Source organism: Salvia hispanica, chromosome 3 (assembly GCF_029641045.1).
Source record: "Salvia hispanica isolate PSC_SH4W2 chromosome 3, Shi_PSC_v1, whole genome shotgun sequence".
Classification (NCBI taxonomy): domain Eukaryota; kingdom Viridiplantae; phylum Streptophyta; class Magnoliopsida; order Lamiales; family Lamiaceae; genus Salvia; species Salvia hispanica.
The window spans coordinates 6,962,013-6,980,903 of record NC_142694.1 but is presented as its reverse complement, the minus strand read 5'-3'; the positions used below and the strand labels follow the sequence as shown (position 1 = coordinate 6,980,903).

At 35.0% G+C, this 18,891-nt stretch overlaps 2 protein-coding genes and 1 pseudogene across 2 annotated transcripts; 2 read left to right on the top strand and 1 right to left on the bottom strand.

Moving 5' to 3' along the window:
• The first annotated feature begins 1,018 nt into the window (after positions 1–1,018).
• On the top strand, positions 1,019–5,066 carry LOC125209131 (uncharacterized). Its single transcript, XM_089068616.1, has 5 exons — positions 1,019–1,833; positions 1,941–1,985; positions 2,087–2,191; positions 2,323–2,373; positions 4,699–5,066. Exons 1-5 carry the CDS (start codon positions 1,128–1,130, stop codon positions 4,767–4,769), a joined length of 978 nt encoding a protein of 325 aa, XP_088924742.1. The 5' UTR covers positions 1,019–1,127; the 3' UTR covers positions 4,770–5,066.
• Positions 4,866–6,062, top strand: LOC148930034 (rust resistance kinase Lr10 pseudogene; annotated as a pseudogene).
• On the bottom strand, positions 6,025–17,383 carry LOC125211419 (uncharacterized). Its single transcript, XM_048111194.2, has 19 exons — positions 16,913–17,383; positions 16,608–16,739; positions 15,572–15,643; positions 14,763–14,833; positions 14,520–14,619; positions 14,348–14,443; positions 13,118–13,244; positions 12,382–12,515; positions 12,227–12,286; positions 11,862–12,094; positions 10,496–10,925; positions 9,675–9,998; positions 8,953–9,549; positions 8,693–8,866; positions 8,031–8,258; positions 7,662–7,945; positions 6,943–7,218; positions 6,376–6,498; positions 6,025–6,264 (listed from the first exon to the last, which is right to left on the bottom strand). The coding sequence occupies exons 1-17, from the start codon at positions 17,069–17,071 to the stop codon at positions 7,203–7,205; spliced, it is 3,237 nt and encodes a 1,078-aa protein (XP_047967151.1). The 5' UTR covers positions 17,072–17,383; the 3' UTR covers positions 6,025–6,264; positions 6,376–6,498; positions 6,943–7,202.
• Positions 17,384–18,891: the final 1,508 nt, after the last annotated feature.

The window sequence follows — 18,891 nt, the reverse complement described above, 5'->3', positions numbered from 1 at the left end:
AAATCTATTTAAATTTTAAAATACTACTACTATTTTTTTTTAAAAAATAATTATTTAAATATTATAATTAGTATGGAGTACTCCATCTGTTCCATAGTAATTGAGACATTTCTTTTCGACACGGAAATTAAAAAAAATTGTATTATGTGAGTTAACTAAATGGAGAATAAAGTGGGAAATGAAAAAAGTAGAGGGGAAGGGAAACGCAGCTGCAAATCTTTTCATTTCTTTATATGATATGTAGTAATTTTTTATTGTAAAATGGAGTAGTTTTTTATTCAGGCTAATTTTTGGATATCATCACCGAACTTTGAGGGATATAATTTTATTCAATTGGAAATCATTAAATAAAATAGCTTTTAATATATAATGAATGAATAGAAAGTGTTTCAGAAAACAAAATAAAAATATTTTAAAGGAAAAAAGTGTTTCAGAAAATGCAATATAAGCATAAAGAATTACAATTATTTTAAGTTAGCGTCAATTGAATTTTATACTCACTATAATACTTTGAAATATAACGTGCATATATTAAAAGGTAACAGAATGATGTTAAGCAGCGTTTCATTTGATTTTTGCTGCGTTTTGCGCATAGCAGGCCTGCTGTGTTTTTAAACACAACAGGAGATCCCTTCCCAAAGTAGAGAGATGAAAGATAAAAAAAATAAGAGAGAATAAAGTATGTGTGAGAAAATGTGTTTGAATTTATACTCGTGGAAGTTTCATCACAACAATTTATACTCATGTTTATTATATATGGAGAACGTGAATTTATTCATTTGAACTATTTCCAACCCTAAGTAATAATTAGTAATTACTGACGGAGTACTAGTAATTAGTAATTTAAAAAAAAAATTAACTATCTCATTTCAGCTTTTTCAATTTTTATTAAAAAATGGAGTACAGTAATATTAAAAATGATCAGTTGTGGTGGAGCTACCGCTTTTAATGCAAAATAAAATCCTCTCCCAAAATCAGTTGGTCACAAGTCATGTATGCTTGAAGACTGACTCATGTCCACCCAATACATACTGCTCTCTCTTTATACTATATATTTAGTAGTAGTAGTGAGTGTGTAACCAAATTAGTTGTTGTGTGGTTTTGTTAAGCATCCATTGATTAATACCATGATCTCAGCACATCAAAACCTCATCATTTCATATCTCTTGATGATTCTATCACTCCATAATTTGTTTGAAACTTGTGATGCCGAATGCAGCCCTTCTTCCTGCGGCACCATTCCCTACATCGACTACCCTTTTGGCCTCAAAGGCGACCCTGAGACTTGCGGCGATCCAAGATATGAATTAACATGTGAAAATAATGTTACCTACATCTCCCTTAATTCTCACAGATTCCATGTCAAAGCAATCAACTACGAAGGCAACACCACCATTAGGCTGGTTGATGCCTCCATAAACAATGACGACATCTGCTCGTTCCCCACCTATTCCTTATCTGCCTTTGACTTCAGCAATAAGAATCCTAATCGTCTTCCCTACCGGGAAATATATAACGCCTTACCTATAAACTTGATAAGCTGCCCAAATCCGTTGAGGAATTCATCCATTTTTACTGGTATCACCACTCGTTGTGTCTCTAACTCATCCTATCACCACAGATATTCTTATATCAAAGTCGGCCACATGAATGCCTCAGAGATGCCATACACTTGTAGATTAGACTCCATGGCGATGACATCCTGGCATAGATTTAAGAATTTGAACAATGTCTCTCTTTCACAAATCCATGAGTCCCTCTTGTACGGATTTGAACTCACCACATGCCCCTGGTTGGGGGAGTGTGACCGTAGAGCATCATTATTTGATTGGGGTAAGGGTGCACTATGTCTATGTCAGTCATATATAATTCCTATATTTTGGAAATGCTGCAAAATGGTGCTCATTACTAATACTACTACTCTTGTGTTGTGTGTTTAGCTTCCCGGTTATTCGTATTTCTAATGGTGGTCGTTGCAGTTGCAGGTAAGCTCTGCTTTTCAATTTTGTTTTCCCAATCAATTCTAATAAATCTTACTCATATATCAATAAAAGCAGAGGACTCTGATAGCTTCAACTTGGTGCAGGTTTGTTGTGCGCAGCGGTAAGCCCTCCTTTGTTCTTTGTCTGTGGATGCGGCGCTGTGTTACAGCTCTTATTTCTGAGTTTAAGTTTATCGGGATATATAATAGGTAACCCTAACACTAAGAGTCCTTGCATTCTTTCAGTGTATCTATATATTCTCTGTATTTTAACTCATAAGTACATTCTTATGGAGTACTTACTTGTTTGCTTACCCATCTACCCATCGGTGTGCTTGCAGAGTTCAACCAATATTTCTCGCTGCTACCTGATCAATTATCACTCATCATAGGTGCGGTTTTGATTTATTCTTTACTCACGAGTCAACTTGCATTTATAAATTTATACTCCCAGCTTTACAAATGTAGTATACACCTTATTGATTACACAAATTTTCAGAAAATGCAACTAAAATAACACTGAAGAAAAAATAGTTGAACTTAAAAAAAATAGAAATAGTGGTAACATATTTATCGAGACAAATCCAAAAAGAAATCGGAACAAAATGAGTTATGCACAGTGGCTGACGTAGAAATGAACATAAGTAGGAGCCAAATTTTTAAAAATGTACTTAAAAATAAATTTTAATATACTTTAGATTATTAATAGGGGCTTTTATATATAATATGTATAAAATATGAATAAATTTAAAAATTTATTATAGAAAAAAGTTTTAAAAATGAATTTAAGTAATTTAAAGTTGCCGAAGAAATATTCCAAAGCATGCAAGCGATCGACTTTGAAAGATCTCCTAAATCATAAATTTTCATTTCGGTTAGAATGAGCGAACGATGAAAGTAAATTAAGCAAGTACTAATATTTGTTGAAAACTTGAAATTGAAAAATCAATATGTACTACTCCTATTAGTTAGAAATTGAAAAATCAATATGTACTACTCCTATTAGTTAGTTGATTATTATTGCCTCCGTCCGATGAAAGTAAATTAAGCAAGTACTAATATTTGTTGAAAACTTGAAATTGAAAAATCAATATGTACTACCTCCTATTAGTTAGAAATTGAAAAATCAATATGTACTACTCCTATTAGTTAGTTGATTATTATTGCCTCCGTCCGTGAAAGTTTGGCACAGTTTATCATTTCGGTCCGTCTCTAAAAGTTTGACACACTTCACTTTTTATCATTTTTTGTAGTGGACCTCATATTCCACTAACTCATTTCTACTCTTATTTTATTATAAAACTAATACCCCCTTCGTCCCTTAAAATTTGTCACCTATTTCCTTTTTCGTCCGTCCCTAAAAATTTGTCACCTTTCACTTTTACCATTTTTAGTAGTTGACTCCATGTTCCACTAGCTCATTCTCACTCACATTTTATTATAAAACTAATATATAAAAGTAGGACCTACATGCCACCAACTTTTTCAACTCACTTTCTATTACATTTCTTAAAACTCGTGCCAGGTCAATAGTGACAAATTATGGGGGACGGGGGGAGTAGTACATAAGGCTTGTATCAAATTTGATTTACGCCATTTTTCTGCTCCCATAAATCATAATCGTGATATGGCATGTCCGGTGCTATTGCGTAATCGTGATATGGCACGTCCGGTACTACTTCCATTGTCAAAAACTACTCCCTTCGGCCTCGGGCTCGGGCTCTGTTCATAAAATGTAGTCTCATCATTCTATTTCCGTCTATCTACCAGAAATAATTTCATACTCAAAATGAAAATTTATTCCTAATCTATTACTCACTTTTATCTTTCTCTTTCTTGTTTATTCATATTCTTCCTTCTCTTTCTTATTTTACTTGCTCTACCTCTTTCTCCTTCACACTTTACCAATTTTAAATTAAAAATTGTGGCATCCTCTAAGGTGACATTCAGTAGTTGTCATGATTAATATCGTGAGACTATCCATCTAAGATTAAGTTGTGGATTATTTTAGTTGGAAGGAGAAGACTATGACTAATTATCATGAGACTATCCATCTAGGATTAAATTGTGTGGGTCAATCTTATAAACCAAACATAATACATATTAATCATGAGATTTAGTCTTCCCAACCGAACCCCCTAATAGAACTATTTGTAGTGGACGGACAAGTATTTTTCTAAATGAGGTAATTTCACTTAACGACGTCATTTACCATCATATCACTTAGAAAATGAAAATAAAATTTATGCATTCATCTAACAATGCACATCAAGATTTACAGAAGCTTGAACTGGACGCGTGATATTTTAATACAAAGCTGATGGCCTAATATTCCATCACTATCCACAATAGGTCAACATTTTGATTACTTTTGAGAGTGATTTTTCTTTGCTAGAAGTCTATTCTTTACTAATAATACTTTTAACTTTTTTTATTTTGTTTTCATTTTATTAATTTTAAATTAAAATATACTCGCTACTATATTAAGATTATTAGTAATGGACGAAATAAGTATTTACTTAAATTTTTTTTAAAGATCAACTTTTTAATAAAGTGAATAAAATATAAAATTTAAAATGATATACTACAATTTTACAAATATTATTAAATTCATTTATAGCTCATACCTTTATGTGCGTTGTACCTTTTGCTTTTGAAAATGTTATATGCCGTAACAGACATTTGATGATTTTTTTATGTAACTCATCTCATGACAGTTTTCAGCATCTTGTTACCAAGGATGATCGTGTTTCTTCTGGTGTTGTGTCTTTTGATCTACAAATTCTGAAGAAGACATTTGTCGGAATATAACATAATAGAATCTTTCCTTCAAAGTGATAACAAACTTTCACCAATTAGATACTCATATTTCGACATAAAGAGAATGACAAGAGGTTTTAGACAAAAACTAGGGGAAGGAGGCTATGGTTGTGTTTACAAAGGAAAGCTTAGGAGTGGGCATCATGTAGCAGTCAAAATGTTGGGAAAATCAGGAGGAAATGGACGAGACTTTATGAATGAAATAGCAACTATTGGAAGGATACACCATATCAATGTGGTGCAACTAGTTGGCTATTGTGCACAAGGCTCTAAGCGTGCCCTCGTCTTTGATTTCATGCCCAATGGTTCTCTTGATAAATATCTCTTCAATCAAGAAAAAATGAATTCCTTAAACTGGGATACAAAGTTTGACATTGCCGTTGGAATAGCTTGAGGAATTGAGTATTTGCATCGAGGATGCGACATCCAGATTCTTCATTTTGACATCAAGCCTAATAACATACTCCTCGACCATAACTTCATTCCCAAAATATCTGATTTTGGGCTAGCAAAGTCTTGCTCCGTAGAGAAGGAGGCTGTGACCTTAACGGCCGCTAGAGGAACCATAGGGTATGTTGCCCCCGAACTCATCAATAGAGGTATTGGTATAGTCTCTTCCAAGGCAGATGTATATAGTTTCGGGATGTTATTGATGGAAATGGTGGGCTTAAACAAAGAGTTGAAGAAAAACAATGATGATTCAACAAAGTATTTCCCAGATTGGATATATGACCACATTAAACAAGGCATAGAGATTGAAATTGAAAAGACGGGGGAAAGCTATAGTAATGATGATAATAAGAGTGTTCGAAAGATGACAATAGTTGCGTTATGGTGCATACTGATGAGCCCTGATGATCGTCCTTCAATGACTCAAGTGTTGCAAATGTTAGAAGCCGACGTCGAACGCCTGCAGATTCCAGAGGTTCGATCATCACAATCAACCCAAGTTGCAGGAAATGGGGAAGATGGCAGCTGGCTCACTGATGCAACTGATTCTGCATCATTGCTCCATCATAACAACACCAGCAGCTTTGAGATTACTATCGCATGAGCCTCTTCTTTCCAATCCTCCTTCCATCCATCTCTTCTGTGTGAGGTTTTGTATTACTGTCGCTATTTATAATAGCATTGTATTGCAAGATGAGTTTTTAAGGGGGCAAAATGATCTACATCCATTCTCAAATGTAGATGACAAAATATAATGTTTGAACAAGGCCATCAAAATTCAAGTGCATGGTTTCTCATGCGATCTTCATTTCTCAACTTCTCATTATTTATTTAAGCCAAGGAGAGATTTCCCTATACATAATTTCTACACTATATGTAATCATCTAACGATTCTTAGATTATTACAAAGATGGCCAAGTTCAGGCCTCTCATCCATCCAAGTAGTGAATTTCATCTTAGTGGCTGAAGTGTTGTACAGATAGGATCTAAACGTGATCAGGAAGAAGTATCGCCTGCGATGCACACATGCAAAATCAGATCATAAGCTACAAGAACATCATATCTTAGATAATAAAACCAGTTGCAAATGGAATACTGTTAGAACATCATAACCGGAAACCAACCTTAGAGCTTTAATACCCATATCAACAAGGTATGCTCGATCTTCATCATTGTCATTTGAATGCCTTTCGAGTTCCTTTCTGTAGTATAGAATATCATCTCTCAAATGCCCAGCGCCCGCACACCTGCAAAAGGGAGGAAATGACTAGATAGCTAGAGAACAATTTCATCAAACGAATTCGAAATGTGAATATATGTTTTGAATTGATCTACATTAAACTGGCTCAAACAGTTATATCAGTTTTACTAAGGCAGATTGTGTTTGACTAAGGCAGGTATCATTTACATGATGCAATTTCTGGATTATTTGCAGAAAATATTAAAACAGAAAGCAGACCTAGCATAACTTCTGAATTTTTTTTACTGTAAGTAGGTATAGTTATATTATTTACTTCATTTTATTTCTAGTTGGGATTATTATATGGGAGTACGACATTCTTTAGCGAGTTTCTGTCTGACTAAAAGATTGGTGATGCAGATCAACGCATAAAGTCACCCTTTTGCGTTTGTGCTTAAACTTGGATAAATAAAGAGAACATAAGTAATGTGTGCACAAATGAGTTCCATACCTATCTATAACTGAGTTGACATCTGCTTTGCTCTCAGGACCATTGACAAGGACTCTAATCAAGCTTAAAATGTCTCTGTAATCACCCAGTTTTCTTGCTTCATCATCAGAATTAAAATGTTCAGCCAATGAATTAGTTGAGCATGGTATTCCAACAGATTGTGAGACATGTGATTTTAGTGCTGCCTCTGCGTCAAGTCTTATACAAATGATAGCCATTGCATAAGCAACCCCTCCAAATCCTGTATGTGATATGAAAAGCTAAGACCCTGCAGAGCTGTTGAGATGCACAAGAAAGGAAAAACCATTGTTTTAGTGTTTATTATACCATTGACAGGATGACATGATCAGATGATAGAAATGGATTCACAAATATAGAAGCATCATAACTGCAGCTACAATTGTCATATGCACTCTGAAGATTTTAAACCATCATGGATATATATATATATATAGAATATAATTACACTCATATATAGTAATAGCAATATAGCATACAACATCTTAAAAAACTAACAAAAAGACATGCATAGAAAGTTATATAGTAAGTCTCAGGGATAGAATGGTCTGTTGTAGAAACACATGGTCCAATACACTAACTAACCTTTGTAATACCACACTTTTTGGCTTGACCTTATGGAAGCTCTATACTAGATATATAGAATGATATCCAACCAGGTATATTTGATTAGAAATCAGACAATGAAACTGAAAACTTACTCATCCTTACGGTACTGGATGGAATCAACATCTGAAGCTAGAGCTTCTCTTTCTCTGGTTAATGGGATTCTCCGGTAAGCCATGTTATGCCCATCATGCTTCAAAGCACCATATACCTCTGCTGGAGTCTTAACATCATCTACGAAAATATTTTCCCAGTATCCTATGACACTGGTCTGTTTTGATGCAGGATCATATTCTTCACGATGTAAAAGCATCCTACCACCAGATTTTTTTATCTCAGAAATTATATCTTCCTTCAAACGTGCTTCCATATGTTCCACCTGTAAAGTAGAACCCGATTAGAAAACAGAATGTACTCAACTTTATCTGCAGTTTTATGGTGTGAACTCATGGAATTGAGCTTACCACTGGGCCAGTGATTCCTATGTGCTTGAGCGTATCAACAGGCTTATTCAGTTCCCTAAGGACAAAAGGTGTGTTGTTGATGTAAACAACAGCTTCTTCCCGTAAATCTGTTATAACTACTTTTTGAGAACTTCCTTCTGCTATGGGCTTGGCACCTAAATAGGCTAACATCTCTTCTGCACCAGCAATTGTTGGGGTTGCCATGCTATACACAGGATATCCATCCACCTTAAAAACACAAAAATCTCAAATAGTGAGACATGCTCTGCTTATAAAGTTGTGACCTAGCAAAGGCATACTTTTGAAATATTATCTCAACAAATTTAAAAAGTTCTTGCATCATAAAGTCATCATCTAGTAATTGGAACAGAGTAAGTTCGTGTATCTAGAAGGGATCATTTAGAGAACTGTACTCTGTTTAGTTTGTCATGCCTTTTTCTTATGAGAAACAAATATATTTAACAATTACAGAAGTCATTTGAATCAAACCAGAAAAATGTGTAAGACCGAAAACCAGTAATACACATTGTTTTTACTGGCTACTTCGATTTATTTAGTAGTAATAACTCCATGCCATAATACCTCCTAAAACATGCAGTTGTCACTGAATTCAAGGTTATTACATCTTTTTTGGCAATCAACAAACTCGATATCCGGTGTACCTTGTATACATTTGGTGCACCATGGATCTGTATGTGGCTAGAAGTCCTTTGACCAGGAAAGAAATACATCTTAAGAATACAGCCCTTCCCCAAAACTGAGCCTTTACGATCCTTCACAATTGCCTCCATCACAGCATCTCCGTGTTGAGAATCATATGGAGCTCTCAATTCCTCCTGTATTCAGAAATTAACAAACAGTCAATCAAGAGGCAAAGAAAAGTACAACCTTGAGAGTGTCTCAGCAAACAAAGGAACTTTACAGGGATAGTAAAGAATCGTCCAGGTCTTAATCTGATGGACCATTTCATGGCTTGAACCTCTGGTCTCTGATGTAACCAGTTTTTAAAAGTCATTCTTGACTCTCCTTGACCACAAAAACCATCAAATGCTTTGCTTCCTAGATATGCTGCAAAAGCGATCAAACGGAAATAGCGTTCCAAATATTCAGCACCACGGTTTAATGCTACTCGCCTTTCTCTAGGCTCCATATGTTGTAGATTAAACAGCTGCCTGTACTGCAAGACAGCTTGGCGTATATTCTGAAGTGCTGAACATCTATCTATTATAGCATCTAATGCGCCTCGGCATTCCACCCCATTATCAAATAATCTTGTAATCTTCCACAACAATAGGATGTCATTAATCCCAAACGAATGACACAAGTCTTCCCCTGGCCTAACTCCTTCAGAAGAAGTTACTGATGATAGTATACATTCTTCACTCTCATCATCTCTGCAGCTACCAAGCTCTTTGTGTGTTAAGTCATCAACTAACACTCTGACAGGCCTCCCATAGTCCATCCGGAGCTTCAACAGACGAGCAATAACAGTACCAGTTGTTGTCCTTCCAATTCCCATCTGTATAAGACTTTGCCCAGTAAGAAAGCTAACACAAATAGTAACTATACATTCAGGAAAGATAAGAAAAGCTGCAATGATATGCTACATGCAATTGGGTGACTGAAACTTGAAACAATAGCTACCTGGCAGTTAAAAACAAAAGCCGTGTCTTTGGAGGCAGACACAATATTCATGGCCAAAGTGTCAAAGTCAGATCCTTTAGGAGCTTTTCCATCAGTTATTGGAACACGAGCATAGTTGATGGGGAAACCATCAGCTTCAAAGCAGCTAAATACCTCCCTTGGGGTCTGAACAGCATTTGTGTCCACATGTTCCCAAGCATCTGATATTTTTCCATCATCAGTTTCATAGATGACCATTATGGCGCCATGGTAACGCTCAGCTTCACGCAATATATCATCCTTCAGCGTAGCTTCCATTCTTTCCACTCTTTCACAGTCAATCCCCTTAACATTGATATTTTAGAAATTAGTGTATTGGAGAAAGAGATTACTTTAAATAGATACGGCCTAAAAAAAATCATAAATATTAATGTTTAGAACACTATAATTAGGATAGAAAACTAGGAGTATTTCTAACAAAGGAATAGCAGGACCAACTTGTTTATCAAAATTTACTCAAAACTTTTACTGTTATAACAGAGCTAATCAGCCAACTTTTACTATGACTGCAAGACCTCTAATCAAACTTCATGTGACTTGAAACTTCAAAAGGTTAAAATTTAATACACTGCTTTGGTGATGTGAAAGTGAGAATATAAACAGTGTTTCTGTCACACGTCCCCACATACAATTACTGAAAAGAAGTCTGTCTATCCTGAGGTTTGACCCAAAGGAAAGGGGGGAGGTGATACTCAAAATATTATTTGGGAAATGTATGGTCATAAGAGTTGTCATTTCTTGCAAATATGTACTGCAGAAATCAAGGAATATGGGTAAAATACCGAATACTCAAGCATATTTTTGTATGGTCTTTCAACTTCGCGAAGTACAAATGGTCTTCCTTTTATGTAAACAACAGGTTCTTCTCTCATATTGTGCCACAGTAATGGACGGCCACCTCTTGAACTACCAATCCTTTGAATGACTGATTTAATTCCATCGACAGTTGGATTGGCAACACCATAAACTGGAAACCCTGGAATTTCTCTAAAATTGGGAGCACCCTCTAGTCGTTCAGGTAAACAAGGATGTTGACAACCAGGACAATGGTCACTTTTGAGAACTGTTTGGATTCCAAGAACCTCCCCGTTCCTTGAGGCAGCAACTTGGCTCATCTCTAATGGGCGGCCACCAACAGATTCAGTATTTGTCGTTAGAGATGGTTTTAGATTGGCAAAACCAAGAGCCCCCATTGGATCTCTCCTAAGCAATCTGCACATGACATGACATTAACGCAGTTTGACAGACGAATTTGTCTACTTTCATTATCAACATGTCTTGCAGCAGGGTGCCTCATTCTTTAACTGCAAGGTGGCCCTCAAAACCAGAAAATCTTGATCCAGATCCTCAAATAAGATGTACTCCCTCCGTCCCAAGTTACTTGAGTCGTATTCCATTTTGGGTTGTCCCAAGTTACTTGAGTCATTTCTCTTTTTGGCTAAAAACAAAACATCTAATCTTCCATACTTTTTTCTTTCTTTTACTTTACTCTCTCTTATTTCTCTTACTTTATTCCCTCCTCTACTTTACTTAACTCACTAAATACAACTTTCTTAAATCCCATGCCGAAAAGAAACGCCTCAAGTAACGTGGGACGGAGGGAGTGTGAAATAACTTTTACCGCAAGTATGAACGATAAAACAAATCTTGTTATATCCTAAATTCCTAATCCAGCCACTGCGCCTCTGACAGAGTTATCTCATTATAAATATCTTACACTATTTCTCCCTCTTAGTTTGACAACTGACTCTAAAACTGATTCACCCATATTGCTACAATCATACTTAACATATTTTGGATAAGCTCCACACAAACTTGGCAAAGATTTAAGAGCTGTGCTGTAGAGAGTCATAATAATTCAAAAGCTCTAGAAGAAACTTCCTGTGTCCCTGAATAAATGTTCTATAATTGTATTCACAAACTAGTCATGTTCTATTTCCGAATACTGTGCAAATATGATGTCTAACTACCAAGTTTATCAATACTACTTTAAGTTCGCAGACTCTTCATATAGCCCACAATAAGGGTAACAGAAGCCGATTTTCCAACTTCCTTGGTATGGGTTTTTTTACCTGACGACACTTATTCAGGGAGTTGTAAGTGTAAACTAGTATTAATGACACTTGCAGAAAAGAACTTTACCATTACCTGCGCAGTATACTATAAAGCTCCGGTCTATCTCTCATCCACTCTGTGAAACTGCGAGCAGGAGATATAGGATAAAGAGCGTCTCTTTCTGTATGAAGATATACAGCAAAGCATATAAGAAAATAATATCTTTCCAGGTACTCCACAAAAAAGGAAAGAGATGATTCCTTCTTCATTTCATCAGCTTGACACAGAATACTACTTCGGTAATTAGAAATAGCTTCACGTAGATTCTGTAAGCAAAACAACACTTACAAAAATTTAGAATTTGACTGTAGCGCCAATACCCATTCAATTTTCAGAAGTGTTTCTGATTACGAGAATTGAGAAAATGAAGCACCCAAGTTGAATACTAGAAACACTACCTGCATAGATGAACATTCATCGATGACTTTATCAACCTGCTTCTTGCCTTCAACACCACCCTTCAGACATGTATTAGTCAATATAAAGTTACACAGAAAAAGCAATGAAGGTCTACCGCAATTACTGGAAGTAGGAAGTAAATATTATCTGGTACCTCTAGAACTCGAATGAGACTTCTAATGACAGCATATTCTCCTCTGCGGATAGATTCCTCCGACTTTGGTAACTCGGTTGAAATGCTAGAACTTAAATCAGAAACTCTTCCCATAGAATTGGTTCTAGGAATACCTATGTATAAATATATTGGAATATATGGCAATTAACTTCAAATGGGACAGAACAAACAGGCATATGTATGGATCTTCTCTCCAATAAAAACTTTTCAATTTTCACTATACAAAAAACGCTGTGTCTATCATTAATCATAAAGACAGATGATCTAATTAATAAGTAATACTATTAACATACGTTCTATAGTATGAAAAATAAAAATCAGATGGACAACGTGTCCCCTAGAATGCTTGATGCACTTATGCCATTCTAGATGATGTAATCATATCTATTAGTAGTATATATTTTATTATTTGCAGATCTTCAACTATCTTACAATCGTTGTAGTAAACAGAAACAGAGACTACTGAAAGAGAGAAACATTTTAATGATTTAACATACATGTAGAAAATTGTACTTGTCAAATATAAATAATGAAGAAGAAGATTTTTTTTAGTTAAAAGAAATTAAGTATAGAACGTTCAAAAGTGTCAATGAAAGCTTCATATACAAGACTCTGTTTCCAAATAACTCGTTTTTCAAAATTCCATCTGCTGATCCTAATGATAGAAGGGCTACTACAGTCAAAATTAGGCTGTGAAAAGCCAACAAAAACTCACCTGACGTTCCAATGCGGTTAATATAAATCAGTGTCGCGATAACCATCCCTGTGGTTGTCCGTCCACGACCCATTTGGCAATTAAATACAATCTCTGTCCTAACATGTGCTTGAGAAATCTTTTGGACCTAAAAAGTAAGGAATATTGGGTACCAATGTAAGATTGACACACCCAAGTCCAGCATCATATATATAGAAGATATAATTTTAGTATTTTACTAAATCCATGGTTTTCAACTGGTGGAGATTGAAGCAAAGATAAATCTCTAAGCAGAGGATAGCCGGTTCCTCTAGATCAAACACAAACTTAAAAAGAATTAGCGCTTCTTAGCATGGTCTATAACGTGCATTATTTATCCAATACAAGTGATAGAGATCGTTACCTACAGACTACAGTTAGTTGTTTATTACTTTACAGAGTCTAGCTGTTAGTGTCTGTTACAGTTAGAGTTCGTTTAGGAGTCCTTGTTTGAATAGGAGTCAGTAAGTATTACTAATTAGTATTTACAGCTACTCAAATTCTCAATGAATGAAGAGCGCGTCTCACAGTCTTGTCTTTGGGTTTAGGGGCAGTATTTTACCATATGCCTCAGTTGAGGATTCCTTTCTGTTGTATTCTTTTCAGTTTTCTATGGAGTAGTTATTTCATTTATTTCAATTATTCTGTCTCGTCGCCTTTACTATATTAAAAAAGTTCAAACATTTTCAGGTGGGGACATCTCCAGGGTGCCTCCTTCTCTCAAGCATTGGATTTGTTGGTGCAGTTTAGGGAGTTTCCGGTGATGTATTCTTTTAGATTGTTGGAGGTATTACCTCGTGATTAGAACATAATACGACATGTAATATTATACTCCCTCCGTCCCACTCTAAGTGACACATTTTCCTTTTCGGGACGTCGCACTCTAAGTGACACATCTCTAAAAATAGAAACATCACTCTACTTTTCCTCTCTCTTACTTTATTCTATCCACTTATCTCACAAAACAACACCACATAAAATCTCGTGCCGAAAAAGAAATGCTCCACTTAGAGCGGAACAGGGGGAGTATTTCCTATGAAGAGATAATATTTTATGTCATTGGGGTATGGAATGACATACTAAGTAATAAAATTTAGCAGTGCCCCAAAAGACATGTAAGGCCCCCCCAAGCATATCAAAGATTATATTTGTTGGAATTGGATGAGTGCTACTGGTGATGTTAATTCAACTACAACTAGAACTGAAACTTACCAGAATATCAAAGTCTTGTTCTTTAGGAGACTTTTCATCTGTTATCGGAACACGTTCATAATCAACAAAGAACTGATTTGTCAATTCCTCATACACCTGATGGAGAAGAAGAAGAAAGATTAATGAAACATATTAGTTTAGTTTAATTCCATGCAATAGTAAGTATGTATACCTCTAGAGGTGTTTTAACAGAATCATGTGAAACTGGCTCCCATTGATCCACCATCTGACCATCAGGTAGTTCATCAGTTACAAGGATTTTATTTCCATACCTATGATTCAAATGTTGTAAACATTGACTGTATTAAGTGTATATCATGAAAAGAAACCACAGTAACAACACCACAGTTACAACCAAGATATATCATAAATAGGAATACATAATAATAGGACTAATGAAAGGAATAAAGAGTACCTAGCAGATTCTGCGAGGATATCTTCTTTCAATCGATCTTCCATTTGCTCTACCCTGACCCTGTTAATGCCCTACTTTTATTTGAAAAGACAGATATTGATGAAGGTGCTGCTGGGAGGGTGTAACAATCGAAGCAGATATTATGGACCAAAAGGTAAAGTAAAAAGCTCTCAACACCTCAAGCCAAGACTCAAGTCTAACAAATATTCATTTTGTAACACACTGGGAAGAACTTTTTAATTTATTGAAGGAATGCCAATATGAAAGGTTGACTGATCATGGTTCAGGCTTAAGTGCTAGTGTTGCTACAAAGCAAACATGAAACGGCACTTTTCCCAGAAGATTTACCCCATAAACTGGTTCACTCAACAAAGAGTAACCCAATATCTTCACTTTTGGAAGGTCTTTGCAAGGGTGCAACTATGTTGTCTCAAGGAGACTTTTGAAGTTTAGAAAATTAAAAACAGGAAGATATGATGCACAGCAGAGAGAAACTTTTTAGGAAGAAGAAGCTAGAAGATAAGTATAGCAGAAATATCAAAAAGTGGAAAGAGGACCAAGTAGAGTGAAACATTTCAAGACATCACAAGGCTATCCTAATCAGCTAATCCTAACTAAAGTCATCTAAGTATCAAATATAGAGTCTACCAACACCACTCAAAATTTTGCACATTACAATGTCTTATATTAAAAGTGGTTCAGGGTTTCACTTCAACCCACATAATAATCCCCAAGGAATTTGTCTCGTTAGAACAAAAAAAATTTTAAGTAGTACAAGAGAGTGGCAGGGTATTAGGGCTATTACGTACCGTATATTCAAGATTCGAAAAGGGCTGCTCAACATCACGTAGAACAAAAGGCCGACTGTTAATGTATATCACCTGTTCCATTTATGGGTGTAACAATAGATTCAATAGAAATATCCAGGGAAGTCTTTTATGAATACTCTATTACAGCATTAACTTTTAGGTTCCAGCATTCGAATGGATAACTCAAGTGCAAAACTCATGTCAGAGTAAAATCCCAATCTCTATAAATACAGCAGAAAAGTCCTTAAAACCACCTTAAAACATATAACTGCATGTTTATGCATCTCCAGGAACTATAATATCACCAAAGATTATGGTTCGAATTCCCAAACACTTAATAAGCTACAGCTATAGGTTCATCTCCAATGTCACGATACTTGATAAAACCTAAAAGTCATAACTACTGATTATACTGCAATTGTTGTAGAAAAAAACACCAAATATCTTTGACACATGAATAAATTCCCCTACTGTAAAAAAAGCTAAGGAGCTGAGGAGTAAGCATAGGGAGCAAGTTCCTTTTTGGCCTTCTATTCTATTATGTTCGGAAGTATTAAATAAAATCTCACTGGTGGATTGTCGATAAGACGGGAAAGAAATAGCCATTTTGTAAAATCAATATCTACGAAAAAATAAGTGCCTGGAAAATGTCATTAATGCGACACATTAGTGTAGGAAATCCAAACCAGAAGTTGACACATGTTGAATAATTTCAGGAAATCAGGATTCAGCTATTATCATCAAACCAAATGGGCCAATCAATCCCCAAAGAGGAAAGCAACCATAATTAACATATGCATCAATTCACATATACTCCTATAGCAGCTAAAAAAACTTTTATATGTGGTAAATCATAGAAGGTACTATCAGGGTTCATGGATGCCAGAAGAAGTCGATAAATACTCTTATGAGATGGTGTAACATTAGGCATGCAATACGTAACTTTGAAGCATGTTATATGAATTATCCAAGACTGTGAAATTGCATTGCCTTCAACAATTGACATCAGACAGAAGCATTAAATATGGAAAATTACCGGTTCTTCGCGAAGACTAATCCAGAGTACACGAATCTGCTCCCCATTCATGTGGGCTCTAATGTGTGTGAGAACATTCCGGATGCCATCAATAGTTGGAATAGCTACCCCATGAACGGGCAAGGAACTTGCCTGTAGGATAAAGAGATCGCAATGAGCTAAGATGGCAAAACCTTCGAAGAATACAACACGGTTGATAACCAAAATCATGATTACCAAACATAAAGCTACAGCATTATAGAAACAAAGACAAAAATCTTATCTTTACTGAACAAAAAAAAAAAGAAAAGAGAAAGAGAGAGAACCTTGCGATAATTGGGGGCACCGTCAATATGAGGAAGCAAGCGTTTGTTGTGGCAACCTGGAAAATGATCGCTCTTGAGAATAGACTTCTTGCCCAGCACGGATCCATGCCTCTGCTTAATCACTTGCTCCGGCTCCTTAGGTATCAGCATGCTTACCATTTATTATTCACCGAAGAAACGAAACCACAAACCCTCGATTCACGGCTAGGGAAATTCCAATTTCTCAGACTAAAAAGTTATTCGTTCACTCGAACACTGAAACAATGTGCGCGCAATAGAGAAGAGAAGAGAGCAGAGGATCTCAGTAGCAGAAGCAGAATTAAACCCTTGTTTATGTTTAGCCAGCCATGGCCCATGTGCATCAATTCATCAGCATTCCAATAGTATTTGACAACGTGAAGCCCGTGCACTGCTCGAACACGAACTGACACCCGCGCAAACTCGATTCTTTAACAGATAGGGAATATGCTTTTTCAACTTTTATTTTCATTATATACTCTTGCAGTTGGAGTTCGTTTCAATGATTTGTAGCACTGCCACTGTTTTGTAAATGCTACTACTATAATTCAATTGTGTAATATACATCAAATACATAATTGCTAATCATGGTAGTAAGTGGATTTTGGAAATGCTATAATTTAATTTTATGGATATATAAAATACATAATTCAACTAGGAAAGTGGTAAAGTGAAAAACAGATTTCCATATTCAATCACGTCTATATTTGATAATTCAATTGTGTTGATGTATAAAATAGATTTCGGAAACCTATCAGTCAATTTTATGAATATTTTGTGTGTATATAATTCAACTGGGAAAGTGTTACTAAAGTGAAAAACAGAATTCAATTATATGGATTTATAATATATATAACTCCATACTCAATCTCGTATATATATATAAAATGAAATGTGAAATACATAATTCACCTGAGAAAGTATACTCAATTTTATTAAAGTGAATAACACAATTTCATACTCAATCTTGTGCATATGCATAAAATTACGCAAAAAACCTGAATAAATGAAAGGGCGAAACACATTCTTAGGTCCTTATACTTTAATCAAAATGTTCATTAGGTTCTCGTACAATTTTTTCGTTTTAATAGGTCCTTATACCTTTCTTATAAATTTCATCACATCCTCGTACATTTTTTTCGTTTTAATAGGTCCTTATACTTTGATTATAAATTTTATTAGGTCCTTATACAATTTTTTATTTTAAGATATTTTTTACTTTTATCTTAGATAATAATTTATATTTAATTAATTAAATTTAATGAACCTTTTAATTTTATTATTTAACTTATCTTATGATTATAAATATTCAGGGAAACGTAGCTTTCAATATAAATATAAATAATCAATTGAAAATTCGGATAGTTATTCTAAAAAACACTTCGATTTTAATCTTCAATCATCACGGTTAATCTTTTTATTATTGTCTACAACTTATTGAGATTATTGGATAACAAGATGATATTATCTTTATAAACTATGCTAAGTTAAATAATGGAATATTAAAAAGTTCATTAAGTTTAATTAAATTTAGATTATTATCCAAGATAAATGTAAAAAAGTCCCTAAAATAAAAGATTGTACAAGGACCTAATGAAAGTTATGATAAAAATATGAGGACCTACTAAAACGAAAAATCGTACGAGGACCTGATAAAAATATTGTGAAAAGTATAAGGACCTATTAAAACGAAAAAATTGTACAAGGACCTAATTAACATTTTGACTAAAGTATAAGGACCTAAGAATGTGTTTTGCCTAAATGAAAGTCCAAAATCTTGTACACATTCAAATTTCAGAATTAGGCCTATCAAAATGGATACCGGATATTGGATACCCAATATCCAAACCCGAAAAATCGGGTAATTGGATACCCAAAACCAGAAAAATCGGGTTTCGGATCGGGATCGGCTATTGAGGATTTTGGTTTTTCGGGTATCGGATAATCCGATACCCGATCGG